Genomic DNA, 19,040 nt, shown 5'->3' with positions numbered 1-19,040 from the left:
AAAACATGGATAAATGGCAAAGAAAAAAGTGAACAGACTTGGAGGAGGAAAAGAGTTTATGAATCAAAAACTGCACGTGAATTTTCTTTTTCAGAATTGATATAAAAATTATGGAGGAGAAACTGCTACTCCACAAGGATAGTGTCCACACTTCCTTGTGTGAGCTCTGACTCTAAGGCACAGGATGACTCTAACTGTTCTTGCGACAAACAAGAACTTCTCAGGGGGACATCGGACCAGCTGTCACAGTACGGCTGAAATCTCTGGGCTACTGCGTTACCGAACCTTTGGCATCGGTTATACCTGGAAGATTTACCTTTGTGTATATACATGTGTTCCAGCAGTTGGCTTTTTCGGAGAAATTTATGACCACAGATGGAACAGCTGATTTTTCTTTTCCTTGAAAAAGAAAAATTACAGTTTAATTCTACTGGCTCGGTGTCTTTGGAGATCAAAGACACTTGGCTGATCTGCAGAGGCTCGGCGGTACGCTGGTTTGAAGGGTCAGGCTGCTGCTCGTTCTCCTTGACAACGATGGAGCCCACCCTGCGGCTCGCAAGAGCCTCACTGTTCTCATTAAGTGGATGCACTTCACCAAGGTCGTTGCTTTCCAGAATGGAAGCAGGGACGCCGAATGGCAGGGATCCGGACACATGGGTGTGGAGGTGTTGTCTTAAGTTACCTCGGGAATCAAAGCGTTCGCCACAGTAATGGCATAAGTGTATTTTGATACCACTTTCAGTGAAAGTGGGGCCTGCCACCTCTGCTGAGGGTGAGGGGTGGCTCTGGGAGATCACAGAGTCCGGGTCACATCTCTCCTGCTTGATGGACACCGGCGGCTTCTGGCACTCCTCCGCGGCCTGGGTGGCAGGCCGGGCCCTCTGTGGATCTGTGCCGTCATCCAGCCCAATGGCGAGAGAGAGCTGCAGCTGCGGGTGGTCTGCCTGCATGGCAGCCCTGTTGCCACCGTTCCCGGATGGAGCTTCTTTGACCTCCAGCCCTGATTTGACAGCTGTTTTTTGGGTTGTTGAGATCTGAATGCCATACAGATTTGAGGACTGCACAGCCTCTGGTGAGAACACTTGATTCATTTCGGTTGCAATGTGAGAAAGGTAGTCGGCGTGAAGAAATCGAATCCCTTCCTCCAGACGACTATGATCCACAATCTGTTTTGGTCCTTTCCCCGTGTACATGATGTGCAGCAAGTAGCTGAATATGTCAGGTTGGATATCCGTTGGTTGTATCTTTATGCATTCGCTGTTAAAAACAAAAAACAGAACCACAGAAAATGAAATGACCAGTCAGCCTTTCAGGCAGCAGTGTACAGTCTAAGGCTAACGAGATTTCTTCCTAAGAAGTTCAAACTCACAACCTGCCTTGATGACACCTGCCAACAGGAAATCAAACGTTCACTGGACACTAGCTTTGTGGCCCAGCAACAAGTCTTCGTGTATTCAACCTACTGCCTAAAATTAAGAAACACACACAGGTATTCTGAGGAGCTCCACATTAAGTGACTCCTCAGTGATATATGCATTATACCTGGTACCAGCGGGTAGAAACATGATGAATAAAACAGGTGCCTTGCTGTTAAGGAACTTAACAGTCTTTTGAATATATAACCAAAAGAACTGAAAACAGGGACCCAACAGACACCTGTGTGCCAGTGTTCACTGCATCATTATTCACGTTAGCCAAAAGGTGGCAGCGATGCAAGTGTCCAGCAGCAGGTACCTGGATGAACGCAATGTGGCGCATCCGTGCAGTTGCCTGTTACTCAGCCAAAGACAGGAATGGAGCTCTGACACCGGCTACAACACAGATGAACCCTGAAAATGTTTGGTAGGTGAAATAAGCCAGACACAGAAGGACACTTTGTGTACAATGCTGCTGATTAAAAAAAAACATATCTAGGGGCGCCTGGGTGGCTCAGTCAGTTAAGTGTCCAACTTCGGCTCAGGTCATGATCTCACAGTTCGTGGGTTGGAGTTCCACGTCAGGCTCTGTGCAGACAGCTCTGAGCCTGGAGCCTGCTTCTGATTCTGTGTCTCCCTCTCTCTCTGGCCCTCTCCTGCTCAAAATAAAATAAAGACAAATTTTTTTTAAAAATCTAGAACAGGCCAATTCATGGAGACAAAAAGTAGATTAGAGGTTCCCAGCAGTTAGGGCAGGAGAGAGATGGGAAGTTATTGCTTAATGGGTACAGAGTTGCTGTTTCGAGTGATGAAAAGTCTTGGAAATTACAGTGGTGATGGTTGCACAACATTGTAAATGTACTTAATGCCAGTAATTACATGATGAAAATGGTTCAAATGGTTTTATGTTATATATATTTTACCAAAATAAAAAAATATAAAAAAATTTTAAAGATCTATTGAAATTGGTTAATATTTAGAATTTAAATTACACTAATCCTAGGGGCACCTGGGTGGCTCAGTCAGTTGAGCATCCAACTTCGGCTCAGGTCATGATCTCATGGCTTGTGGGTTCAAGCCTTGCGTCAGGCTCTGTGCTGACAGCTCAGAGCCTGGAGCCTGCTTTGGATTCTATGTCTTCCACTTTCTCTGCCCCATCCCTGCTCGTGCTCGGTCTCTTTCTCTTTCTCTCTTTCAAAAAATAAATAAACAAAAATAAATAAACAAATAACACCACTCTTATTTTGGCTTTCTAACTACATTAACACATCTAGTCTTTACATCACAAATGAATATAGACATAAGCTTGAAAAACTTCAAAATATCTCCAAGCCCAATTTTTAGATACCAATCTAGAATTCAGAAAAGAGGTGGAAATACCAAATGAACAAGAAATTGGGAAACACCCTGCAAAATTAGGATAAAGAGAACCCGAGGGAGATGCTGGATGTCAAGGAACAATAGAATCAGTCATTGGACTTGACCTTCTCTGAGGTGAATGTCACAAATGCTTCAGAATGCACTGGGTGTCAGGAAGTATAATGACAATCCATTTCCTCATCCCCATATCTTAGGATTCCCTCCTGGGTTTCGCTCTTAGCTCTCACCCCCGACTTCCGAGGTCTGGGGCAGGGGTTTCTATATCAGCACAGAACTCTGGTCACCGAGGATTCTTAGTTGCTCAACAGAGCTACCAGACAGCAGGCCCGTCACCTTCACGTCTCTCGGAGTTAGCTCAGCGCACACGGTGCCTGGCACACAACAGGTGCTTTGGGAGCGAAACCAACTCAGAGCTCTTGGAGGAGACTGATGGGAAGGTACTGTCTCTAACCTAGTTTCCACAGTGACACTCCCATGACACGCCCCCCTCCAGCGTCCTCCCACTTGTGCCATGCATTCCAGTCACGCCGACGTACCAGTTTCCTGAATGTACTAGCCTGGTTCGTAGCTGCCTGTGTTTCCAGGCCCCTTCCCCCCGCCTGCAGTGTACCTTCCTGCATTCTTCCACAATGTCCAGAAATCCCCTCCTGATTCTTCAAGATCCATGGCTTCCATAAAGCGTATTCAAACCTCCTCAAAATAGGGTGCTGACACTTCGCTCTACCTTGTATTTCTATTACAGATGAATCACATTAATTATTGATAGTAGCCGACAGTGCAAGCTCGGTTCCAAGCATGTTAATATTATTAATCCATTTACATCTCAACACCATGGGGTGAGTATACATACAATGCTAGTGTTTTACAGAGAAGGAAACTGAGGCACAGACAGATCAATTACACTGTGATTATTTTCTTTATGCGCACTATCTATGAGACTATTAACTTCTTGAGGGCAAGGAGCATAATTAGCCTGTTACTGGGATCTAGCACAGTGCTGACATTAAGTACCTGATAAATGCTTAAATGAATGAATGGGTAAATAAAAATGTGTAATTGAGGCTAGACTCATAAGTATTTTATGCAAAATCCTTTAAAAAATAACATAGAGAATTCTATCCCTTTCAAACTAGGATGGATTAAAGCTATTCTTTAAGAGCTCAGAATCTGAATACCACTTTCCTGCCCTCTTTCATGTTGGAATAACCTAAATTCAAAAAATCAAAACACTTTGAAAATAGTATTTGAAACAAATGACTTTTTAAAAAAATTTTTAATATGTTTATTTACTATTGAGATAGAGAGAAACAGAGCATCAGTAGGGGAGGGGCAGAGAGAGAGGGAGACACAGAATCTGAGGCAGGCTCCAGGCTGTCAGCACGGAGCCTGATGCGGGGCTTGAACCCACAAACCATGAGATCATGACCTGAGCCAAAGTCGACGCTAAACCAACTGAGCCACCAGGCGCCTCTGGAACAAAGGAGTTTTGATCTGTAGTATGGAATATATGGTGGGTAGAACGATTAAGGCCTTGCTATGAAAGTGTTACAGAACAGGTGTCAACAACTTAGTGAGTTAGAACACAGATCTTTAAAAACACAGATCTGCATTTGAATGCAACTTATCAGGGGGCTATAATCCTGGGTAGGCTAGTTACTTAACTCAGCCTCAGTCTCCTTTTCTCTCAAATAGTGTGAATAAGGGGTGTCTGGCTGGCTCAGTCTATTAAGCCTCTGCCTCTTGATTTCGGCTCAGGTCACGATCTCACAGTTAGTGAGTTTGAGTCCTGCATAGGGCTCTGTGCTGATGGCGTGAACCCTGCTTGGGATTCTTTGTCTCCCTCGCTCTCTGCCCCTCCCCCGTTTCTTCTCTCTCTCTCCTTCTTTCTCCTCACTCCCTCAAAAATAAATAAATAAATAAATAAATAAATAAATAAACAAACAACTAAACTAAACTAAAATAGTGTGAATAACAGCAGAATGTACATTAGGTAAACACTTAGTGCTTGGGAATGGGCTAGGCCTTCAATAACTTTTAGCTATTATCATTTTCATTTGTACCTTCCACCATGGATCCTAAACACTGAGATGAATTACTGGATGTGTAAAAAAATACATAATTTTTTTTATTTCTTAAGGTGACCCCAAAGAATCCCCCAAATGATGTTATAATAAGGCTTAGCTATATCACAATATTTAAAACTCTTCTGATTTACAAAAGCACATCCTTACCTTGTTTGGTGAATAAATATCATCTTGAAATAGTTAGAAAAAGCAGCCAGCACTGCTCTGTGGGCTTTGAAGTAAACATCTCCAATAGCAACTGTGCAGTCACACAGAAAACCAAACTCCCGCTGCATGTTCAGCTGCTGCAGGAGGACAAGGCTGTGGCTCCCTGTGTCCATGGTGGCTCTGAGAAAAAGCATAAGTTACTTTTACAAAATTAGCCACTATGCACACACATCTTGAGTATAAGGAGACCTAAATTTTTTTTTTTAATTTTAAGATCTTTATTTTTGAGAGAGAGAGAGAGAGACAGAGAGACAGAGTGCAAGCAGGGGAGGAACAGAGAGAGAGGGAGTCACAGAATCCGAAGCAGGCTCCAGACTTTGAGCTTTCAGCACAGAGCCTGATGTGGGGCTCAAACGCATGAACCATGAGATCATGACCTGAGCCAAAGTCAGACACTCAACCGATCAAGCTACCCAGGCGCCCCAAGGAGACCTAAATTTAAATGAGATTATTCAATAGTTTCTTAAACTGTGAATTTAGCCCCAAACCTAGCTAACATGAAATCCCCTCATTATGAATATATCAGTTCTGCTAAAACTGTAAAATATGGTCTTTTGTTGCTTGGTATGAGTGACACAGAAGCAAAGAGAACGTTGTCCTTTTTCAATCAATCTGACCATGATGTTTCTAGTCCTGTTTCATCGCTGGAAAATGGGAATGAGATGCTGACCTGTTCCTCAGAGCTAAATGAGGAAAAGTTATATGAAAAGCACCTTGTGATGGAAACTGCTATTCAAATGTTAACTCGAATTGTCAATAACTTAACAGTGTCCTGGCTGAGCCAGCGTGTTCTTGCTCCTGAGGAATCCTCTATGTGGTAAGGGGACACTGGCCTCCTAACTATCATACAATGTTTGGGAAATGTATCAGTCACAGTACATTCAGGAGCCCTTAAAATAGATACCAAGCCACATCCCCTGATATACATGGGGCCTGGGGCCCTATGGGAAAGCCTAAACCCTGATGTTAACTGGATTCAGACACATACAAGCAGGGAGGCCCCTGAAGGAACAGTACAGAATGGGACCTCAGGTCCTGGGAAAAATCATGCATGAAGAAGAACACGCAGAAGAATTCTGCAGCAAGAGAGGGCAGCATGAGCAGCAAGGGTTCTCAAGAGTGCTGTTGTTACAGCAGGTGGAAGGCTCCGCTTCACCAACCGGGTCGACAGCCCCAGAGCTCTAGGGAGAAGGCAGCTGGGTATGAAGGGCATTGCTGGCAAGCTGGGGAAACCTTCTTTAAAAGAGCAATCTCTGAAAAAGAGAATGAAGTTTCCTCACCAGCCAGAGACCAAAGTCAAAGGAGGTTAGTGATGAAAGTGTGGGGTTAGCTGTCTGGAGACTGGCCACAGCTAGGGCAGCAGACAGCTGAGTGATCACTTACATAATAGAATCAGCTAACACGGTGTTTCCTGTGCATCACATACTTTCTACTTACTTTTTAGTTCAACTCTACAAAGAAAGGGAGTATTCAATGCACCTTACAGACAAAGAAACAATCAGTGCAGACAGTTAACGGACTCAAGTCACATTGCTAGTAAGTGGCAAGCAGGGGATTCCAGCCCAGACACGAGGCTCCAGAGCCCAAAGGTCCCCCCTACCCACCCTTCAGAGGGAACATGACCCACAAACTGGAGCTGCTTAGGGAATGGTCAGGTTATACATCAAGACACACAGAGAAGCCATGGGGCACCTGGGTGGCTCAATTGGTTAAGCGTTTGACTTTGGTTCAGGTCATGATCTCGCAGTTTGTGAGTTTGAGCCCTGCATCGGGCTCTGTGCTAACAGCTCAGAGCCTGGAGCCTGCTTCAGATTCCGTGTCTCCCTCTCTCTGCCTCTCCCCTGCTCATGCTCTCTCAAAAATAAATAAACATTAAAAAGGTTTTTTTAAAGACCCACAGGGAAGCCCCAAGAATGTTTGGAAAGAGGAATTAGGGAGAAATCTAGATTTCCTGCTGCTTAATTTGCTTATACAAATCTGACACAGAAAACAAATACTTATTAGCAGTTAAGTCTAAACTATAACTGGTAAAGAAAAGGGTAATGATTACTGATAAAAGGTTAAATCTATTTTTATTAAAACTACATATGTGGGGTGGCTGGTGGCTCAGTCAGTTAAGCATCCAACTCTTGATTTTGGCTCAGGTCGTGATCTCACGGTTCATGAGATTGAGCCCCACATCAGGCTCTGTGCTGACAGTATGGAGCCTGCTTGGGGTTCTCTCTCTGCCTCCCTCTCTGGCCCCACTCTCATTCTCTCTCAAAATAAATAAACTACATATTTAATGTACTGATATGGAATACTCTTCAAGATATATTAAGTAAAAAAAACAAAATGTAAAATTGTACAAAGACTACTCAACGTAAAAGGAGTGGAGTGGTGTTTTTAAAGGTGGGGGAGAAATTTATACATATATTCTTGTTTACGTATACATCTCTGCAAAGGTTCAAAGAAATGAGTAAAATGTTTGCTTCCAGGAGGGAAACAAAGGAGCAGGAAGTTAAGAGTGGGGGGAATTGTACTGTTTGAACTGAAATCCTTTTCTTGAAGTTTAACATCATAAGTACATACCAACATGTATTCCCTTTTCCCTCGTTTTAAAAAAAATTGTGAAGTAGGGGCACCTGTGTGGCTCAAGTCAGTCTTGATTTCAGCTCAGGTCTTGATCTCATGGTTTGTGGCATCAAGCCCCATGTCCAGCTCTGAGCTGATAGCATGGAGCCTGCTTGGGATTTTCTCTCTCTCTCTCTCTCTCTGTCCCTCCCACACACGTTTTTTTCTCTCTCTCTAAATATAAGTAAATAAACATTTTTTTTAATTATGAAGGGATGCCTGGGTGTCTCAGTTGATTAAGTATCTGACTCTTGGTTTCGACTCAGGTCATGATCTCATGGTTTGTGAGTTCAGGCCTTGCATCGGGCTCTGTACTGACAGTGTGGAGCCTGCTCAGGATTCTCGCTCTGTCTCTCTCTCTGACTCTTCCTCATTCTCTCTTTCTCAAAATAAACTTTAAAAAAATTATGAAGTATCTCAAATGGACAAATACGCACAGAGAACAGTGTGGCAAACACGCAGCCACCCGCCCCTGAGCACGTAAGGCAAAGGTTCCACACATGGCAGAGACCCCGTCTCTCCCTCATCTGTACTACCTCCTGCCTTGCCTCTGAAGGTCCTTGTCGTCCTGACTCCGGTGTTTATGACTGTCTTGTGACATCATGATATTCTTCCTGCATCTGTACATATCCCTTAAGAAGGTAGGATACTATTTTGCATGTTTTTCTTATTTTCTTATTATTATTATTTTGGTTTATTTATTTTTGAGACAGAGAGAGATAGAGCACAAGCAGGGGAGGGACAGAGAGAAAGAGAGAGAGGGAGACACAGAATCTGAAACAGGCTCCAGGCTCTGAGCACAGAACCAATGCAGGGCTTAACCATGGACTGCAAGATCATGACCTGAGCTGAAGTCAGACACTTAGCTGACTGAGCCACCTAGGCTCCCCAACATGTTTTAAAATTTTATATAAATTACAGTGTACTTTAGAAATCCTTCAATTTGCTTTTAATTCTACATTTGTAAATTACTTTTTAAAATTCTACTTACTCACCCAGAAGTTTCTCCTAATCCTCTCCCAATTAAAAAAAAATTAAAAACAAAACTCTTATTCCTTACCATCTCATTTTAAAAGCCTTTCAGCAGTAAGGAAATAAGTAAAATAACAGAACCTACAGAGACCTGAGCCTATACAAAAATCCAAATGTGAGTATTGTTCCAAAAGGCTATTTGGCTAAAAGTCATTACTTATTGTATACAGATTCTAAAACACCACCAATTTATAGAGAGATTTAAACACCAAAATAAAACACTAAAATACACTGGAGATTTCACCATGTGAAAAACATGTGTCTTAGAGTCAATGAACAGTTCAAAGTGAAGTAGCTCAAACTAGCCTTACAAATTGTTTAAAACAAAACAAAACCTCAGATCATAAACATTTTCACCAGATCTATATCTATCTGTCTATATATAGTGCATTAGTATAATGAACTATTGAACCACATGGAAATGAGAAAGGGCACACTAAAAAGCCACATATACAAAAATCTTGTGGTTAATGGTCTATGAGTAATAAATTCTTCACTTACTGAACACATTTTTTGAAGAGAAACTTAATAAAGAAAAAATTATTTGAAAGCATGCATTATACAAGACCTAGAGATAGAAAAAAAATTACGTAGATGCCACAATCAAGAAGATTGCACAGGAGAGACAAAACAGAAAACATAATAGTAACGATATAAAGTAAAAGTGATAAATGTCATTAGAGCAGTTCATAGAACATGCTATGGGGGGCGGGGATCAACAGCAGGTGACTCAATGGAAAATAAGCCATTTGAACTGGATTTAGATGAACAGACAGAAGGTGAACATAGCATTCCAGGCAGAAAAAAAAATAGCATGAATAGAATTAGAGGGAAGAGTGTGACTATATAGGTAACTGAAGAATTCAGTCTAGCGTAGAAAAAACAAAAGCAAGTGACTAATGAGATGTGGTTAGCTCACACAGGGTACTGACTGTGCAACTGAAACGTCCTGCAGTTGTGTTTGAAATGAACTGTTAAGATGGTTTTGCTGGAGGGAGAACAGCATTAATAGTTAAAGCTTGGACCCTGGAATTAGCTTGGATTAAAAAATCCCAATTCTGTTGTTTAGCTGTGCGATCTTGAGAAGATACTTAACTTTCTGGTCCTTGGTTTTACTCAAAAATATGGATAATTATCGCATCTATCTCACAGGTTGTTATATAGATTTAATAACGTAATGCATATAAGCACTTAAAAACAGTGGGGCCCATAGGTATGTGTTCTGTAAATACCAAGTATCATGATCATGATCATCATTATCATTAGGCCTGTTAGTCAAGACGGCTCTAGTAACAATACATAAAAAGTTAACATGGGGAAGGTATGGAGAAATAAAGACCAGGAAGGAGTCCGCTGTAATATCCAAGTAATGGCAGTGGGAATGAAGGAATAAAAGAATATACACAAGATGTAGAACTGACATGACTTGGCAGCAGATTGGATATGATAAGCCACAGAGAAGAACAAGTCAAAGGTAAGTCTCAGAATTCCAGCCTGGGTCACTGGAAGAATTCATTCATCCCTTCAGGTCCTATTTGCAGAGTAACTGTCAGGTGTCAATATAAAGGTAGGGTCCCAGAATGCCAGGGATGAGGCACAGAAGCTGTCTTCATAAAAGAGAAGTTTCATTTAGGACACAGTGAGTTCAAGGTGTTCACTCTAGGACATCTGAGCAGAAATTTTTAGTGATCAGTAAGACAACATACAGGATGAGCTCTGGTGATCAGGGCTAGACAGAGAGAGAAGGTCCTCTATAATTATACAACTGAACCCTCCAGGAGTGGGTAGGACTATTGAGTGAAATAAGAAGGTAAAAAAGCTAAGAATGAACTTCCAACAACACAGAAAAGACTCAACATGAAGAAAAGAAAAGGAGTGGGGGGATAAGGGGGTGGTGCAGGAAAGGCAAGAGCCTTGGTTGGGGGCCTACTGATGGTAGAAAATGCTGCAGAGAAACGTGAGGATGAGGCCTGTTACAAACACCCCAAGTGTGGTGACCAAGAGGTTTCTGGTGACCTTTGACAATGGTCTGGGAAAGCAGCAAGAGCAAAATATCTCACTGCAAGAGGATGCTAGGAAGCAGAGGCCACAAAGGGTAGTGCAGATGGACAGGACACTGATGATAGGGAACTATCGATAATAATCAGCTCGGAGATTTTCAGGCTGAAGAGGGGTGGAAGCCAGAAGGAACAGAAGTCTTAAGTGCAGTAGTATTCACAGAGAAGAGAGGGATTTCTTTCCGATGGCGGCAAGGAGAGGGCTGAGGTGAGGAGAGAATCTGAGTAGTCTGTAGATGGCTTTGACTTACATACTATGAAGTTCGTCCATATGCAAAGGGAAGAGCTGAGTTTAGGCCTTGAAAGAAACCTAGAATAATACTCCCTGATGCTAACATATAGTGATGACGTTTATACAGAACTTACACATAAAACAATTTCTTTTTCTGTTGTAGACATGATACATTCTATTAATGTCTTCAAATTCATGGACTCTATCATTTCTGTTAAACTCATTCAGTGAATTTTTGATTTCTGATATTTCCAGGTCTAAAATTTTCATTTTTTGTGTGTGTCTAGTTCTCTGCTGAGATTTCCTGTTTGCCCATTACCACCTTATTTTATGTTCTTTTTTTCTTAATTAAAAAAAAATTTGTTTTTGTTTTTTTTTTTTACTTTGAGCTCTTTGAGACAAAGCTCTCTGTCTTTGAGACAGAGAGAGACAGAGTGTGGGCGAGGGGCAGACAGACAGGGAGACAGAGAATCCGAAGCAGGCTGCAGGCTCTGAGCTGTCAGCACAGAACCCGATGCAGGGCTTGAACTCACAAACCGCGAGATCATGACCTGAGCCAAAGTCAGACACCCAACTGTCTGGCCACCCAGGCACCCCTATGTTCTTGAGCATAGTTCTAATAGCTATTTCAAATTTTCTCTGCCAAATCCAACCTCTGGGTCATTTTGGAATCAATCTTCATTAATTAGGGCGATCGTTTCCTGTTTCATTTTGGACAATATCCTAGGCATTGTGATTACAGTAGTAAAGACTCTAGATTCTATAATCTTCTTCTAAAATGTACTGATGTCTTTGTTTTGTTGCTACAATTAACTTGGTTGAACTTAAACTCCAAATTCTGTCTGCCCTCTGGTTCAGCTTTTTTAGAGTTGGTGTGCCAAGTGGGGGTTGCTCCACATGTATCTAAGTTTAGGCGCTGGCAAGAGATTCAAGCTGAGTGATACACAGCATTTGGGGTCCTCCCACCTTTTCTTCCCAGCTGTGTGATCACCCTGAACTCTGTCCTCTTTTATTCAAGCAAGATTGCAGGTTATTAACCTAATTTTAGCCATCCCCTCATGTCACCAACAGGAGACTTCTCTCAGGATAAAAGCCATAAAAATGAAAATGTGCCCACTGCTGTTCCCTTCTCCCAAGCACAGACCTCATTCCAGCTTCTGTCTGATTTTTGTCACTTTCAAATGCCATCTGGTAGTGTCTAAAGCTTTTTCTTCAAATTTATACAGTTGAACATCAATTTGAGCTGCACAGGTCCACTCTTATGCAGAGTTTTTTCCATAAACACAGTACAGTACTGTATATGTATTTTCTCTAACCTGTGATTTCTTTTTTTTTTTTTTAAATAAGCTCTAGGCCCAACATGGGGCTTCAACTCAGAACCCCGACACAAGAGTCGTATGCTCTACCAACTGAGCTAGGCAACCACCCCTTCCTTAGGATTTTCTTAATAAAATTTACTTCTCTTTAAGAATATAGCATATAATACGTATAACATGAAAAATACGTTAGTTGACTTTATGCTATCAGTAAAGCTTCCAGTCAACAACAGGCTCTTAAGCTTAGGTTGGGGAGTCAAGTTATATGCAGGTTGGGAGGTTGGTACCTCTAATCCCCATGCTGTTCAAGAGTCAAACGTAGTTTTTATTTCAGAATTGTCCCAACAGGAACTACTCAGTCATTATAACCCTTCATCAGTTCTAAATAGTTCTGGCCTCAAGATCCATTTACACTCTTAAAGAGTGTTAAGGACTGCAAAAAGCTGTTGTTTACATGGGTGATATTTATCAACATTTACCATATAAAAAGTTAAAAGTGAGACCTTTTTTTTTTTTTTTTTTGAGAGACAGAGTGTGCTCCCATGTGAGTGTGGAAAGGACAGGAGAGAGAAGGAGAGAGAGAGAACCCCAAGCAGGCTCCATGCTCAGAGCAGAGCCCAACATGGGGCTCAATCCTATGACCCTGGGATCATGACCTAAGCCAAAATCAAGAGCAGATGCTCAACTGACTGAGATACGCAGGTGCCCCTGCCACATGTGTTTTGATTCAAGCATATTAAGGTATTTCAGCCTTGCAAAAGCCAAGATTCTTGTAGATCGTGAAAAGGTTTCAGGAACCTCTGGGGGTCCTTGCATAATTTGAGAATCTCTGCTCTATGCTATCTTTTTTGGTCCTATGAGGTAATAGAGCAGGTACTATACTGATTCCATTTTATAGTTGAGGAACCATAGGCTCAGAGGGGAAAGGTACCCAACATCAAGCAACTAGCCATTAACTGATAAGTACTTCAGGTCTGACTTAATTTTTTTTTAAGTTTATTAGTTACTAAAGGACAATTCTTTTTTTTTTTTTTTTAATTTTTACTATTTATTTTTGAGAGAGACAGAGTGTAAGTGGGGGAGAGGTAGAGAAAGTGGAAGACACTGAATCCAAAGCAGGCTCCAGGCTCTGAGCTGTCAGCACAGAGCCTGATGCAGGGCTCAAACACACAAACTGTGAGATTAATGACCTGAGCTGAAGTCAGACACTCAACCAACTGAGCCACACAGGCACCCTTCAAGTCTGACTTTAAACTCATGTCCTTTCTTTAAAATTCCCATGTAAAACTTTTAATATACACACTGATGGCAGATTTTTCAAATATATTGAACTGAATAAGGGGGAACTTTATCCAAGGGTATAAAACAAAAAAAAATTCAGATGTTAAAACAACAACACAACTTATATACATAATAGGTTCATTCAAACTTGTTTCCATAATAATAGACCTTTCATATTCTAAGGCAACACAACCAGATTTTATCTGTCAGTAGAGCCAATCCATCACAAAGTTATTAAAAACATTTTCTAATGTAACCTACTTTGCAAATTATTAGCTAGGCTTTTCATATAGCCTTTGCTCATTATTTCTTTGACCACCAATTCTATTTACTATGTGGAATAGCCAAAGCTTTCTATGCATACAGAAAGATCTTAGAAGTTACATTTAAGAATTTTGGGTGGAGGGGCACCTGGGCGGCTCAGGTGGTTAAGTGTCCAACTCTTGATTTTGGCTCAAGCCCTGTATAGGGCTCTGTGCTGGGCATGGAGCCTGCTTAAGATTCTCTCTCTCACTCCCTCCCTCCCTCTCAAAAAAAAAAAAAGTTAAGAAAAAAGGAATTTGGGATGGTAATTTTAAGATGTGAGAGAGGTTGCAGAAAAATAATTTTATTCATTTTGTTACACTGACAAATATGACAGCCAAAATGAAAGAGTGCTTCATCTTAAGATGCTTTATCTATTATCAAAGTAGTATTTATACTATAATAATAAAACCAGTATTGATATTTAAGAAAAACTACAAAATCTTATTTAGTAACTCAATTGCAGTAATTCTGGATTAGCTCAAACTAAGTAGGCTTGGACAGCTTTATACCAGTATCTATTTTTAACTCAAAGTTAGTTGATATTTAATACTTTTAATTTTTATTTATTTACTCTTATTTATTAAAGCATATCTACTGTATGAGACTGGACTCTCAGATCTACGGTAGCCGGACGACAGACGAAGTCCTTCAATACACAGCTTTTCCTTCTCTCAGGCTGTGTGAATCTTTAATAAAAAAAAAGACATAAGGTGTAAGACATCTGTTTCTGCAGAAAATAAACAGGCTTATATATTTTCTCTGTGGTTCCTACCACTGTGACTTTATTATCAATTATAATTAAGACAAAGAGACAGAAAAGTCGGCAGAGGAACGTGTACAGCTTTTTTGAGATACTTACTCATGGCTATAAATACAAAGATAAAAGCAGATATATTCAAAGTGCCAAGTGATAACAGACTTTATACAATAATTTTAATTTTTTAATGGTACTTTCACACGATAGTGGAGGTGTAACATTTTATAGTCCAGAGAAAGCATGTTTGCAGACATCATTTTGTCATGGAATAGGAGCTCTCAGCACTGACTGTACTGTAAAACGCTCAATGCCTGCCTCCTACTCCATACCGACCCAAAGAGAACTGCTGTGAGGCTCAGATCCTGTTTTAAAAAGCTCTTCAGGGAGTTCTAATATGATGCTTCAGTTAAGAACCACTGTGTTAGAAGGGAACCAAGCAAACCGAAGAGAATATGTCACACTCTACAATTATAGAGAAAAATAAGCAATTTTACAAGAAGTGCTCAAAATGTGGGACTTATACCAATCACACTAAATGAACAAAAATCAACCACCGTACTTCTAATTTGACATTAAACAGAAAGATGAGCCAGATTCTAAGAAACAAAAGTGCTCCCAAACTAGCAGAATGGGCACTGGGGGCAGAGGAGGAACACATCATTTCCAGACTTCTTCTAAAAGAATATTTAGGAAACAGAGGTATTCACTCCCATACATCATTATGCCTATTTTCATACTGTCTGAAAATGATAAGGAAATCACAAACCTGAAAATACTGTGGTAAAACATACAGTAATTCTAGGCATCTGCTTATGAAAATCACTGAAAATACTAGAGAAGAGGGTAGGCAGCAGACGTGGTAGATGACACAGGAAAAGCAGTTATGCTCTAGAAACCTTTGAACGGAACAGGGGAACGTTAGTGTGGGGCCTCCTGCCTGTCGCCAGCCCACAACATCTCTACCCCCCATCTAACCAACATGTGGGGTGCCTGATAAGCCGCAGCGCCGGGCAAACATGAATGCTAATACTGGGGCGTGCAAACTGCTAGTGGACCTTAAAAAATCCGAACCCTGTGAAGGAAAAGAAACGATTTTTCTTAGTCCACTAAAAAAATAATGACTGCATTTCTGAAAGAAAAAAATAAAGTACTCAAAGAACAGCAGGAAGCTGGATAACGACAGTGCTAGTACAGACCTAGAATACAGTACAAACAAGAATAATTATAACTTCTGAATATAGGTGAACCAGGACTTCCTGTGCCACAGAACGCTCCACAAACACGTTATCCCCATGGGTTGATCTCGCTTAACGTGCCTAGAGTTTTTCACAAGGAACCAAAAGTCGTTGTATGACTGATATATACAGGGAAGAAATGAATTAGAAAAATTTCAAAAATAACTAACAATACTATAAACACTTTTTTCAATTAAGACTTAAAAAGGGGCACGTGGGTGGCTCAGTGGGTAAAGCGACCAACTTCGGCTCAAGTCATGATCTCACGGTTTGTGAGCTGGAGCCCCACATGAGGTTATGTGCGAACAGCTGGGAGCCGGGAGCCTGCTTTGATTCTGGGTTTCCCTCTCTCTCTTCCCCCTTCCCCACAATAAACATTAAAAAAAAATTTTTTTAAGAGTAAAAGAAAAAATCCTGCTGGCAAAAGGAAAGCCGATGTGTGAATAAATTACTAATTCTAAAACTGATGTTTGTTTCAAGTACTTTCCATTTCCTCCCTAAACAAGTTCAAGTAGCAATATGTTTTGTATGCTAAAGTAATACTGTTCTAGTTAAAATAGCTACTATTATAATGAGTAAAATACTACATGCAAGGCCTTGTGCTAAGTACTCTACGCACATTATCTCTTTTAGTCCTCATCTTGACTATGTGTTTTTTATTTCCGTTTTACAGATGAGGAAAAACCTAGACTTAGTACACACAACTAGCAGACAGCATAAAGTGGGGATCAAAAGCTAAACCTGTCTCCATAACCTAGGTCTGTCTCCATAACCTGCACTGGTAACTGTAAACCGGAATAGTACTTTTCTTAGCATTCGTCTCTCAAAAAAACTGACGTTCACATGCAATTTGGAATAAATAAGCAAAAAGGGGGCACAGGAAGTGGTGTACAAGTACTTTATAATTTATCAAGATAAGAGCACCTGCACTGCTTTTTTAAGGCAAGAGGGGAAAAAACCCAACAAAAACCCTGCAGTCATCTAAAACCCCAACTCTGTTCTCACCCTATTATGACACAAAAAGACAAGTTTTTCTTTAACAAGATGGTCAAGCACCACCTATGGGCCGTAGTAAATAAATCACTTTGGTTCAGTGATGGGGAGGGCATTATGCAACACTTCCCAGCACTGCCTTTGCCAGGATATTTTACCGCCAAGACTCTTGCGCCCCTCCTCCCCAGCTAGACAGCCTGGCTCCTGTGCATTCCCCTCAGGAGATAGGGTGGAAGCACATAGCTCCATTTTCTAAGGCAAAGAGGGCAGCTGAAAGTCCTGCTCAGCCTCTCTGGGCAACCACAGGCGCCAATAAATCAGCCACAGGCGATTCTCTCATCCCTTTCCTGGCTTGAACTTGTAGCAAGATACAATGCAAAAGAGCACTGACTGGACTTGTGAGATAAGTGATCTTGGCCTTGGATTCTGCTGCAAATGACAGCATCACAGAAGCCAGGTAAATCTGAGTCTGTTTCCTCATTTGTCACAAAGAAACAATAGTACCTCCCTTTTGGTTAAGTACTCAAAATTCATCTCTGAAAGTGGCTAGTCACTGCTGGTGCTGAATAAACAGCCACCGACCTGAGTAGAATCCATTTCTGCTACCTCCGACTAAGACATTCAGAGAAGGGTTGGGAAAAAAGGTATAGCAAGTCACTTGAGGCCCCTCCCTGTTTTGTTGCTGACCAACCCTGTGTCGTTCCACTGTTTTCCATAACCTCCTAGCTATCAGAACTAATCTATTCCCCACCCCACCCCCGCACCCTACCCCCACGCCCCAAAACAAAACTAATCTATTATAAGTGCTATCCCAGTATTCTACTCCCTATTAAGGAACGGATTTCTGATCATGGATAGTTTACCCTTAACCAAAACATACCCAGATTGCTAAAGAGTTCTTTGATGCCTTAATCTAACGAAGCAACCAATGCTGCAAACATTGGTTATTCTTGCAGAGAATAGGGCTGAATTTTGGAGACAGGCTTTGAGCCCCAAAGTACATCACAGGATGTCTATTTCGCCTAGAGGTAATGCCAACCCCATTCCCTAAAATACCAGAGCCATCACACAATGGCCAAGCCTGGTTTCTCAATAATCTGAATCAACCCAAGTATAATCACCTCTGGCACACAGGCTCTACAGTGAGTGGGTTAGACCGACACTGTGCTCCTGGTGTGGCGGAGAGCCCAATAATCAAGGCCTGGAGCCCTAGAGTCCAGTTACTCAAAAGGCGTAGGGCTCCGATCAAGCTACACGTTCTTTAGGTTGGGTGTCTTCATCTGTAAAATGAGAGGGATGAACTGGATTTTCTCTAAGACCCCTTGCAGCTTTAAAATCCTTCATTCCAACGTACACTTTACACGCTTGACAAAATCCTGTGAGAATTAACAGTTTTGCCAAAAGACCCGAGTCTCAAGAGAGCCAATGCCAAATTTAATTCCCCCGGGGAACCGGGTGTTACTTTACGAAACACATTAACTGCTATCAAGTTCCAAGTACAGCGCTAGGTGCTGCCTAAGCAGCTTGATTTCTCCAAATAACGAGTGCTAGGTAAGCAGTGAATAATGGGGCAAACTTTAAAAAGAAAAACTGGATTTACTCAGAATGAAATTAATATAATTTGAAAAAAGGGAAGAAATGAATTATGAAGAGGGGAGGAACTTCCTGCCCTAGAAACGGGTAATCACACACGGGGGTGGGGAAGGGAGAGGACAGTGGCCGCAGCGTCTCACAGTTCGCACAGGAGACCCGCCCATTGCGAGAAGGGTCCGCGCGGCCGCCCGGGGAACGCCGCAGGCCTGCTGGGGGGCGGGGGTTCCCACGCGGGGTCAGGCCCCGACAGCCGCCTTCTGCGAGCAGCGAAGGGCAGCTCTGGGCATCTTCGGCCCAGCGCTTACTCGCGGTTGCCATGTTCCTCCTGTGCCCTGATTGACATGTCAAACGGACCAGAACACCCCTCTCCCCAGCTACTTGCATCTGTCCCACGACCGGCGCAGCTGCAGGCCACCGCCCCGGGCGGCTCGCGGCGGGAGGGACTGAGCCCGGAGCAGCCCACAGGGGCCGGGCCGCGTCGCTTACCCAGACGCCGCCGCGGCGGCCAGCCGGCTCCTCCGTGCGGGAGGGGCGGCTCC

At 42.1% G+C, this 19,040-nt stretch overlaps 1 protein-coding gene across 9 annotated transcripts; it reads right to left on the bottom strand.

The window, feature by feature from the left end:
- Positions 1 to 38: 38 nt before the first annotated feature.
- ZBTB25 (zinc finger and BTB domain containing 25) lies at positions 39 to 19,034 on the bottom strand. Of its 9 annotated transcripts, none has more exons than XM_029951690.1 (4): positions 18,988 to 19,034; positions 14,519 to 14,609; positions 5,027 to 5,206; positions 39 to 1,257 (listed from the first exon to the last, which is right to left on the bottom strand). In XM_029951690.1, exons 3-4 carry the CDS (start codon positions 5,197 to 5,199, stop codon positions 126 to 128), a joined length of 1,305 nt encoding a protein of 434 aa, XP_029807550.1. In that variant the 5' UTR covers positions 5,200 to 5,206; positions 14,519 to 14,609; positions 18,988 to 19,034; the 3' UTR covers positions 39 to 125. The 9 variants fall into 9 exon arrangements, with proteins under 9 accessions (XP_029807550.1, XP_029807549.1, XP_029807552.1 ...); XM_029951689.1 differs by lacking the exon at positions 18,988 to 19,034 and adding an exon at positions 18,030 to 18,976; XM_029951692.1 differs by lacking the exon at positions 18,988 to 19,034 and adding an exon at positions 15,447 to 16,191.
- Between the last annotated feature and the right edge of the window lie 6 nt (positions 19,035 to 19,040).

This window comes from Suricata suricatta, chromosome 9 (assembly GCF_006229205.1).
Source record: "Suricata suricatta isolate VVHF042 chromosome 9, meerkat_22Aug2017_6uvM2_HiC, whole genome shotgun sequence".
NCBI lineage: Eukaryota > Metazoa > Chordata > Mammalia > Carnivora > Herpestidae > Suricata > Suricata suricatta.
This window is presented reverse-complemented; position numbering and strand designations above follow the sequence as displayed.